This window comes from Prinia subflava, chromosome 1 (assembly GCF_021018805.1).
Source record: "Prinia subflava isolate CZ2003 ecotype Zambia chromosome 1, Cam_Psub_1.2, whole genome shotgun sequence".
Classification (NCBI taxonomy): Eukaryota; Metazoa; Chordata; class Aves; order Passeriformes; family Cisticolidae; genus Prinia; species Prinia subflava.
In genome coordinates, this window is record NC_086247.1 from 25,126,626 (window position 1) to 25,138,566 (window position 11,941).

The 11,941-nt window shown below is 37.9% G+C and overlaps 1 protein-coding gene across 1 annotated transcript; it reads right to left on the reverse strand.

The window, feature by feature from the left end:
- Nucleotides 1-417: 417 nt before the first annotated feature.
- Nucleotides 418-11,171, reverse strand: OTUD6B (OTU deubiquitinase 6B). Its single transcript, XM_063391352.1, has 7 exons — nucleotides 11,018-11,171; nucleotides 8,453-8,607; nucleotides 7,283-7,378; nucleotides 5,572-5,884; nucleotides 4,015-4,076; nucleotides 3,305-3,411; nucleotides 418-2,806 (listed from the first exon to the last, which is right to left on the reverse strand). Exons 1-7 carry the CDS (start codon nucleotides 11,106-11,108, stop codon nucleotides 2,722-2,724), a joined length of 909 nt encoding a protein of 302 aa, XP_063247422.1. The 5' UTR covers nucleotides 11,109-11,171; the 3' UTR covers nucleotides 418-2,721.
- Nucleotides 11,172-11,941: the final 770 nt, after the last annotated feature.

The window sequence follows — 11,941 nt, forward strand, 5'->3', positions numbered from 1 at the left end:
GCTGCCACCCACCTCCCATTACCTTTCTGGGGCTGCCTGCAGCCCATGCAACTGGACAGAGCAGAGACTGGTGCAGAGCAAGTGAAGGGGACAAGGACAAGCACTAAGAGCCAGATGTAACCACTGTTTTCAACAACACATACATTCTTCACTTTCAGAATATTGCACACAATTTATTGCAGACCACTAGGCAGCTTCCCTCCTGTTCATGTGAGCATTCCCACTGACACTAATCTCAATTAATCTTGTAAAAAATACCCAACAGTCCTTAAAAGACATAGCAGCTGAAGAAATTGAATTACAGATAAAAGCAAGCAAAGCCACTGAAATACACACTCAAAGTAAATAGTGTTATTCTGCAGAGAATAATGTAATCTGACAAAGAAATTAAAAATTTAATTGTGAGAAGACTCCCTCTCAGTTTCATTTCATCCTTTTAATGCATGGGGAAGTTCAACAGTATTTTCAAATAGTTTTTCAGAAGAGCTCAAGTTTAACTGCTAAAATGCTAAGAATAAATTTTGTTCAGAAACAACTTAATTTCATATGGAGTGAGGCTTTGTCTGCCTGAATACAATCAGTTTTTTTAGAATTCACCTTTAGGATCCTAAAATTTAAAACAGATAAGCTTATTCATACTAAGAAATAAATGAATAATTTGAATACAAAATAAAACTGACCCCAACAAGATTTGCCACAAATAAACCAATTTATTACTTTTTGGCAAGTCCCACACAGCATGAGCAAGGATCTTTCACTCACTATATTAAGTTATTTAACTTTATACAAACTGTAAACATCTTCAACATGACAAACTCTTGGTACAGGTGTTCCCCCTATATCTGGCATCTTTTCTCTCTCAGTTTATCAACAAAACTGAAACCCAAATAAACCAAAGAACTGTATATCTATAAAATGCAGCACGTGCATTTTATATCACATCAATCCTAAGCAATGCAGAGAAGAGTACTTACTATTTTTAGTGAAATTTGTAATAGTATTATAAATAGAAACATTTCTCTCCATGCTGCTGTATCCTATTTTTTTTTTTTTGAAATTAAAATCATCATTTTACACAATCATGGTAGTAAACCAAATTTTCCAGTAAGCCAGCTGGGTTGGTATATAAACCAGCTATATTTGTTCTACTACAACAGCTAAATAAGAATGTAAAAACTCCTGATCTGGTTAATACTTTGTTTTCCAGCAGGCATCAGCCTGAAGAATTGCTTGTCCAAAAATTCTTGCTGTAAATATCTGACTTTTTTTTACCCCCTCTCTCTCAAAGTGCTTAAATCAGACAATCTGACCCATGAAGTGATCACTTATCTCCCTTTCAAGTCAGAGCAGATTTTCCTAAGTTCCAGGAATGTAAGTCTGCAGGCTAGCTTTATTGAAGGACTACAAGATACATACTGTTAGGTTATAATCCTCAAACCAGGACAAAGGTGTTTAATCTTTTCATGAACCACTTTTCTCCAAAACAACTCAGCAGCAGTAAAATACAGACAATTCTTTTATTAACTAAGGCTTAAAAAAAATTAAAAATCACTTCTCTTGTTAAAAAACATTTGCATTAAAACTTTGGTTTCAGTATACTCCTAATTTTGATGTCACATTTACAGACAACAATCTACATTTCTAATGTAAAAAGTCAAGCCATATTAAAACCTTTCAAGTCTCTGTGCATCATAAGAAGCAATTAAAATAAACTTAATTCTTTTCCAGATCACCTTTAGTTACTGACAAAACCCAAGATGGTTATTTCTACAGCTGTGTGCAACCAGCTGTTTTAAGCATTACAAAACATCACACTTAGATGACAAAGTGCTCAGATCAGCAGATACAGAAATTAGGTGTTCAGATGAGTTTCACTACCTGCAGTGAGGACACTGAGGTGCCCTGTAAGATTTCTGTCTCACTGAAGTGCACAGCTGAAAGACTGTGGAGAATGAACAGTGCAGTTCACTTGCACTGACTGCATACTGTACAGTCACAAATAACAATGCTCTTCCTGCACAGTAGGTGAATTTCTACTGTCAGCTGCAAAAAAAAAACAACCCTACATTGAACCCTGGTAAAAATCTTACATGAAATTCCTTAAAAGGATTGTGCACTTCCTTCAGGCAAGACATTCTGCTGCTGGATTTATCTCCAGGTCCTCTCTGCCTAAATAAAGAATGGAATCAATACTACACTGCTGAAATTAGATCCTGACAGGACTACAGAAACACTGCAGAGGCTATTCCATAACCAAAATACAATCAGTTATTTCAAATGCCTGAACTCTTCCATTATTGTGAAAATCTGACAGAAATAATGGGACAGGGACCTTCAGGTAACCTTGAATCTTCTGTAGAAATGAAGATTAACCAAAACAAATTTTTATTACTTGATATTTTCCCTGCAGCATTGGGAGAAAGCTCTATTGAAAAAAAAACCAAAAAAAACCCAAAAACAACCTGATCTACACAGCCACCATTTTACAGAAGATCTTCAAAACATAATTAATACCAAAAAGTTCAAAATACTGTTGTGCATTTTTGGTTTGATTTTGTTTTAAATCAAGAGCTATTTCTGATTTACAGTCAAACCTTGAATGTTTTTGGTTTTGTTTTTTAATAATCCATTCCATTTGCTTTCCAGTCTTACTGGGAATTTCTCAGAGCCCAACACATCATGATGCAACTGTTATCCATGTGAATGTACCACTTTTGTATGCTAGCTGCTGTTTTCTGTAGCAGTGTCTGTTAGAACTTTTACAGAATTGTAATGTTCTCCTAATCCATAGGCATGCCTCATATACCTAAAAAAAAAACAAGTTACAGAAATAGAGTTCAGTTTAACAAAAAGAGATACATCACACCAAACAGTAACAGCCCTGGAAGACAATTTAAATAAAGCCAAGTTTTAGCAACAAAAATATATAGGATCATTACACAGAAGAGAATTAATAAAGACAAATTTTAATTCTGGTGACTTCCAGGCATAGTTTGACAAATACTCTGAAGAAGGAAAAAAATTTCCTCCATCTTGTATCAATATCATAATTATTTAACAGGTAAAATGACTTTGCAGCATTCTCTAAATCAGTGACTGATACATGTCAGACACTGTCTATTTACAATTTCTCCAAAGTAAGTGTGTCAATCACAAACAATTTCTGACCTGCACAACCATTACTCAAGCAGCATTTCAACATCACATGCGTAACAGAAAATAAAAGAGCAGGTGAGAATCAAAGCTGAGCCCTCTGCCACAGAAATAACTGCACTAAATTTAAATTATAAAATTACATACTTACACAAGGGTTATTGGTTTGCCTGAATATTCTTCACCAACAATAATGGGAGGAGAATCCATCTGCACTACTTCAATAGGTGTTTGTAAAATGTGTGACAAAGCCCTTAGCTTTAAGGCAAAAACAATTTAGTAACAGGATTAAAGACAATGTAGGTAGGAGACAGGAAGACTAAGCATTTGATTTTAGCAGACAGTCAAGCATAACATTAGAAATATTTTCAGAAAATAAACTTTATTAAAATAAGCAAAAATATTTTAACTTTTAAAGCTTTAACTGAAAACAGATTGCCTTAAACTAATCATTGTTTAGAGGATACAATATTGGGATAGTTTCATTAATTTGCTAACTGTTCTTTCATAAAAAAAAAGACTAACTAAAATAAATACATATTTTTTGAAGCTCAAGTTCTGTTTACATGACAACAACCTAACAATACTCCCCCACTCATAGTGTCTGTCTTTCTACTGATATTTATACCAAATGAATTCACTAACTTGCATATTGTCAAATACATCAGAACAGTGGTGCACCATCAGAAAAGATACTACTTTGGGAAAACAACCTATAACCACAAGAGAAAGTTCTCAATAAGCTATTTATGACTATGTTCCCTTATGCCTTCAGGCATTCTTTCTAAAGAAGCCCTTTTGTAAAGGTATATTCACCCACTTCAGAATTTCACAAGTAAGAATTATCAATACAATACTTACCTCCAGCTGACCACCCCATGCAGCTGTATTTGCTATGTCATCACAGTATTTCTCAAATTCCTCTAAAGGGAAAGAAAAGACCATTTTTAGTACTTATCCAGTTTGAGCACAAGAAACTGAGGAAAAACACTGTGTAATAAAGAACTAGAGCCAGAAAAGTACAAACACATTGTAAAGGAAAATATGTATGTTCACTGAAGAAAAGCAGAGAAAAAGAGTTGTCAAAAAAAAACCCAAACTCATTCTGTTTTTAAAGAGAAAACTTCAGACTCAAGAGAGGGATAAAAAAAAGAGTATAAAAAGAAGTACAGCTAATACTTTCAAGTTTTTATTTGGAGAACAACAGGTAACAACAAACATGAAATTACATACAGTTTTCTTTCTGTTAAGTTTCAGAGGATGTTTAGAAACTTCAGAGTAGAATGTGACAGTGAGTAATATATCTAGTTCTTACATTAGCCAGGTGCCAGCTATATTTTAAAACTCTTGTAACTGCATGTAGTTAAACAGTTGGCTAGGGTTTCTTTAAATTTCCAGATTAGCTGCCTTGTTTTTAACCTCTGAAGTTTTTATTCTCAGTAGTTCCTCTGTAAATAGCTAAAGAAAATCTTTTCAGATCATGTTCTACAGAAACCAAGTTTAAAATCTGTAAATTACAAACCATCAAGTTTTTGAACCTTACAAAGAGATTTTGGGAAAGGAGAATCTTCAGACTTTCTGACAACTGCTCAGAATGACTTTTCATTAATTTTCTTCATAACAGAAAAGCACAATTCCCTGTTGCTGAGCACAGTTTTATTCAGTATTCTCCTGGGACACATTTAACCTGTGACAATAATCTCTGTCAACATGGAACCCAGTGACCACATGAAATCCACAGCAACACCTATTAAACAAATGTAGTATTAACTTAAGGAAATTTATGCAGTCATTTTTGTGGTGTTCCAGGTATAATGAATAAACCATGTATTGCTCAAATAAGAGATACATAAACTCTGTTTTTACTCAGCCTACACCGTTGCTCCATACTAAAGCTCTTAATATTTTTTAGTCTGTTTATAAAAAATGGTTCCAAATTATTCTGCAGTGAAAAAACAAGGTAAAATAAGAAAATGCATCTATTCAAGCTATTATAAAATAGATTTGCTTGAATTTCACACCCACTTTTAACAGCTTTCCTGTGTGCATTGAAAACACCAATATAAAACTTGACAAGAAAATCACCCCAACCTGGTAGGCAAGCTGTTTATAATAACAAATCACATCCTAGAATGAGTTCCCATCATCTAGTAACCAGCAAACTCTGGTTTGTTGGTTTTTTGTTTTGTTTTTTTTTAACGGGGAATAGTATCTCCTAGATTAATTTAAAAAAAAAAAATTAATTAGAGATCCAGGTGTATCAAGTTTCATGGCAGATCATAATTTTGTGTTCCATGGAACACAATAAAGTAACAAAGACACAACACCGTGAAGGTTCCAATTCAGCCATAACTGAGACTGAGATTTATCCGAAACAGTTACAATAGTTTTTAAAATCTCATATGCTACAAGTCTTACCTCTGCTATACATATCTCCAGTATTAGGGTTTGTAAGAAAAGGCAGGAAGTCATCAAAGTGGCTTTGCATATACTTTGCTGTTTGGTTCCTCAGAGTTGCAACAGTCCAGGAATTCTGGCGATCCTTGAGCTGATCTTCAATAGCTCTGTACATGCAGTGGCCATCTGAAGGGATTTGTTTAATCTCTAAGTGCCTTGCTGCCAATAGGGAGGCAAGTTTCTGACTTTCAAGATGTCTAGCACCTGTTAAATTTTGTATCTCAGCTTCAGCTATTCTTTCTTCTCTTTCTTTCTCCAAAGCAGCTTTTTTCTCCTTAGAATAAAAACACATTAAAATTACATCAAATGTTAAAATTTAGAATATGCCTGTATGGTTCTTGGCTTAGTACTTGCTTCTAGCTCTTCCAATGTTTTCTCAGTACATTCTTATCTATAAAATATTTTTCTGAATCAGTACTACCAATTAGAGACCTCCTAAACACAAACTTTACCAAATGCTAAGTGATCGACAGATCCTAACTGCCTCCGACACCACATCCAAAATTATATGACAAGAGAAATCTTAATTATATCCACATGCAAAATAACACTTTAATAGCCTTTATATGAGTGTTGTAATCACAGTCCTTTCTTCAGGATCAACTATTTCAACACTCAGGTATGGGAATTCTAATTAAACATCAGAAAATGCCACTCTTTCGTAAGAAGTGTGAGATCTGCCAGTGAAGTATAAGACTGCATAATGGAGCTCATGCCATGAAACTGAAACTCCCTCAGGACAGGTACTCTGACATAAAAGACTGCTCCTAACCTGAAGGATGGTTAAGAAGGCATGTAGAGAATATTAGTAGGGATAATAATAACAGTACAAAAAAAATTACTTTCATAGAATGTTTCCTAAGTTCATACTGAGAATGCTGTTCATGCTAACAAGAAAGCAAGAACCAAAGTAAATAACCAAGTAAAAAAGGAAGCAGTACAAAGAATTTCCATACTTAAAATTCACCAAAAATCAAGACCAGACTGGTTTAGGCAATAAAAATATAGGAAAACTAGATCAGAGTTCCTGGTTTGCCTAGACATGGTGCCATGAATTATGAACATCTTTTTAAAATGTTTGTAGTGATCATGTAACAGGGGATGAAATATGCAATAAAGCAGTGTTCCCCTGGCCCTGACCCAATATTCATGCAGGTACAACGAGAATGTTAATCCATCACAACATCTGACGTTTAACCAGATCTAAGTCTAACAGACATGACACTAGGTAGTGTTTCTCAACAACTCAGTATTTCAAAAGAATTTCTTCAATATTGATGTTCTTTTGTTAAATGTGTAAAGTACTACTATTTGTATACTTCCACATAGTATTTTAATTCAATTACTTTACTTGTTTAATAATATTTTTAGTGGAAGTCTTTCAAAAATCATTTGCTTTACATAATTTCTTTTTTTATGGCTCCCATTTTCTGACGTAGTTTGATTCATGGCTCATGGCTGAGGGTAGAAAAGTACAACTATTTATAAAATCCTTACCTATCTTTAGGCAGCAGTTTAACAGATTTTCAAGGCACCCAGCAGGTGCAGCATCAATACAGAATTACTCAGGTAATGTCCACTGTAAAATTGTTTACTTCTGGCTATCACAGTCAAGTTTAGTTGCACATAATGTCAATGAGTTATTTGCAAAATGTTTAACGTGAAGTCATACCCGCCTCTTCTGCGCTTTTGATATTCGATGATGCTGAGTCTGCTGCTCTACTCCTTCAAGCTCTATATTTGCAACCCCATCAGCTATGGAATCTGTCTAAAAAGAAAATAAAAAGTTAAATGTTCTTATTAGTATAACTAAGATATGTATCTTCTGAAACAGTTTTAAGTTCTCTTAAGGGTATTTTTATGAAATTTAACCACAAAGATCAGTGTATAGCACAGAAGCCATCAAAGCATTTCACATCCCAAGCTACTGTCTTGCATTTCGTTACTTTTCTGCAGCCCCAACAGAGTTATGTGCATCTCAAATTTAGGCTGTATGTTCTCTAACATACTGCAGTGTGAACACTGCTTACTGGCTGAAGGGAAAAGCTTTCCTCACCCTACCAGTCACTAAGGTATCCAAACAGCCATTATTAGCAAGTTCTATGAAAATTAAAGCAGCAGGGTCCATCCTCTATATCAAAGCATAACGAGCAGTTGAAAAACACAGATTAGAAACTTCTCAAAAAATGACAAACCTAACTCAGTAACTGTATGAACTATCCAAAAATATCAGGCACACTGTTGACAAAATTGCAAGACAAAACACACTGGATGGGTTAAAAACCTGCTGAAAGTCATCAATACTTGAGTAGTCTAATAAGATAACCAATTGCAAAATAACTTAAAAATAATTCTCTAACATAACTGAGTTACTCATGTAGCCTTAAAGACAACATCAAATACTTCTTGTGGTGGTGCACCTTTCCCCCTACTCTACATTTAATTTCTGTTATAGCTTGGCATTTGTGAAATGATTTGCCTTGTATGTCTCATTCATGGAATCAGTAACAGAGTAAATCTTGCCATGGAATTTTGTCATGCTTTTGCAAATTTGTATTAAACCTGCTTTTGAATTATCTTTTACAGTGATTCTTTAAGCAATCAAACCATTCTCTCAACAGTGCACAACAACAAAGATCCCCCACTCTTACATGCCCCTCCTAGCACTGCCCATTTACTGTAACAGCTAAAGCTTTCCTAAGTTGAAGAGAGTTACTAATATTGTGAAGAAAAGGATAACTACTTTGGGGTGTTATTGCATCGTACAAAAAGTTTTTAAAAGCTAAAAAAGCCCTAACACAAATTGTACCTTTACAACTTGAGCTGAAGTTAGGGCACCTACCTTATTCTGTTCAGGTGAAGCTTCCTTCAGCTGCTTTAATTCCTCCTTGTGCTTCTGTTCAAGTTCTGCCTCTAGTTTAGCAACTTCATCTGCCAGCTGTTTTCGTCTCTTCTTATCATTCTTGGGAACAGCATTTTTCATGCCTTGAATTTTTGCTGTAAGAGAAGCATAATAAAACATTTTTTCTTAATATATACTCTAGGGTCACTGCAGAAAATGACTGCAAGTCACACAGAAAAACTAACTTACAAACATCAACTAATCAGTATAATAGTTTAGCTGTGAGACTGCCAGTTCTAATCCTCACATTTTCCAAAAGGGTATATTTTTTTCTTAAAAGATGCAAACTGCCTTTTCTTTTCTTTATTTCTCGGAAGAACAGAAAAACTTATGCCAGGTTACTAATAAAAATGAACGTCATCAATGAAGACTTTGGCCTGTTGCCTTCAAAAAGGTTATGTGGGCATCAAAATATCAAATCTCATGGGAAAGGTGCAATTTTTTAATCACACAAGCAGCAGATTAATTTAAAAACTGATCTTATCCTTCCTTAAGACAAAATTTCTAAAAGCAAAATGGGTATTCGAAAACAAAACAATCTTAACTTGATTAAAGTCTCTAAGTATTTCTAGGCTGTAAGTCAATGCTTCATTTCTAACATAACAGAACAGTTTGGTTAGAAATGGTGTCCAGAGGTTACCTAGTTCTACCTCCTGCTCAAAGTGGGGCTGAATTCAAAGCTACAAATTCAAACATCAGATGATGTTAATTCAGATGCAGCTGAAATTTATTCAGGTGACTGTGCAGTCTCCAGGGACAGGCATTCTGCAACCTTTCTGGGATATTTTCCCCCCAGCATTTAATGATTCTTACTATGAAAATATTTTCCCTTATTCTTCCCATGCAGATTTTTCTTGTTGCCCTTCAGCCCATGTCCCTAGTCTGGCTCCATCCACTGCACAGTGGAAACTACAACCAGATTCCCCCATAGTCTTCTCTTCTTCTCATGTACTCTTAAATGAACACTTCTGCTACCTCCATCACTTCTGTATTCACTGTTTTAGACTTACAGCAGCCATTATTTAACACCCTGCTTGCTATTCATCACCTGTATATTTTCCTGTCCTTCACCCTGACTGACACAATTGAGCTGAAGATGATATCCATGATAATGAAACTTTTCAAAGGGAGGCAGGAAGAACGCTCATGCTGAAAGATTTATGTTAAGCATTCAGCCCCACAGATGCTGAGTATGACAGAAAAGCAGCTTTGTTCATTAAAATTAACATAATAGAGGAGAAGGGAATCCAGAACATAAAAGGCACACACAAATACACAGCGGAGAGTATGGGTGATGGAAAGGAGGGAGGGGAGGTGTGGAGACAAATACCATCAACCAGAGAAGGTGTTGGATTTTCAGAGGTTGAGATGCACCTTGTGTTAATTCTTAAAAACAGTTTTCCTCTCTGGTAAACAGTTATCAAATACACCAGGAATGTATTTTTCTAGTAGGCAAACATTTACCTGTAAGTCACCTGCCCCTCCCCACTGGGAAGAATGGGGCTCTGCCTTGTGTATACCCCTCCCACCATTTGATAGTGGAGAACTACCAACATCACCTTCTCTAGGTGTAAAAACCCTCTGCTCCTCAGTCACTCCCAATCAGTGTGCCACGTACTCCAGTCAGGTACGACAAGGCTTGATTCATAGGGTGAATTCAATTTCAACCACATCTGAAAGACGAACGGGTCTATCTCAAAACAGTCAGTTCCTACAGATTTAGTGACAGTGTGCAACCTGACTCCTTTCTTCTTTAACTCTCTGATAAAACATTGCAGATGGGCCTATTTCATTACAAACCAAAAAACCAAACAAGGAAAAAAGCTGCATCAATATATTAGCAATGAGAAAGGCTTAACAAAAATGTTATAATAACTTCGAAATGGAACAGAATCCATCTACCAGGCCTCCCTAATTAGATTCATATATTGTAATAGGGTAAGTCAAATGACTTGAAGTGTTACAAGTTCACACTGAAGCACTGTAAGACCACACAGATCTTTTACTACAGATACTTTATTATGGCTGGACAGGACACAAAAATTCAGTTCAGGTCAACTGCACTTAGAATGAAGAAACTTAACAGGCTTGGCAGGAAGAGCCCCAATGCAGGCTTTTCAATCTAAAATGCCTCAAACACCTTCTTCAATTTAAAACCAAAGTAACAAAACGCGAACATTACCCCAAAGGCCTAGCATTAGGTCACAGCTCCCGCGCATCGCCCGGTTCCCCAGGCCACAGCAAGGCGAGCCCCGCAGGCCGCCGCACGCCCGGCACCGCTGCGGGCAGCACAGCCACACCGCTGCCCGCAGACACCACTTCGCTACCGCCGTCCTCGCCCCCTGCCAGGGCACTGTCAGGGCTGCTCCCACCTTCTCCACAGCCGCCGCCGCCCCTCCCGCTCCTCCGAGCTACTCGCGCTGCCCAGCGGGGCATCCCGCGAGGGAAGGCGCGGAGGGGACGCCTTCTCCCCGCCCGCCCTGCGCCGGGCATGGCGCCCCTCACCCTGGAGCTCCCGCTTCTCCTTGCGCTGCCGCTTCACCAGCTGCTGCAGCGGCCCCTCGGGCCCCGGCTCCTCGTCCCCCGAGCCCTCCATGGGCGCCCGGAGCCGGCGGGCGCGGCTGACCCCCGACCCCGGCGGGAGGCGGGAGCTCGCCGCGCTTCCGCCAGCGCCGCCCCGCCCGGCGCCGCCTCGGCCGCGGCGTGAGGGGCCGGAGCGGCCCGGCCCCCGCGCCTGGGCTCGGGGCGCTGGGCTGGGCTCGGGGCACGGAAAGGAAGCGCTTGGCTTGTTCAGGGGCTGTGAGCGTTTCTGTCCGCTGGTACCTGCGGGGTACTCGCTCCTGCCGTAATATCCCGGTAAAGGACTCCTGTGGGCAGCTCTGCACTAGGAAAAGCCATACGTTTAACTCAGCTAGAGGTAGATCCTGTTAAACGGGGAGGTGAGAAAGGTATCGGTTAGAGGTTTTACGCAGTTTATTAAGGGAAAAAAATATTTAACTGTTCATTTCTGTGCAAAATACACAGTGTGCTGCGTGTGGCGGTTTTTCTAATGAAGCTCAAAAACACTAGAAAGGCTCACGATTTTCTAAGTTGCGGTACTTGTGTCTCCTCACCATTATGAAATTATTCTTCAGAAACTGAAACATTTTTGTTACAGTAAAAACCCAGACTTCGAGTTGGGGTCAAATCAGCATCCCAAAGTGAGAACTACAAATTGTTACGTAGTGAGGTGCTTTTCTTTTTGGTGCAGGTGCAAACATTGTGGAGCATTCAGTTGACATGGGCAAAATTCAGCCAATAAAAGTTAGGATTTTAATGGTGCTTAAAATTAGTCAAACTGAGCAAAAACTGGTAATGGAACTGCGTTTGTCCTTAACTCTTAAGGTCATTGCTGTTAATCATTTTACGTTTTTATGAACAGAATGTCTA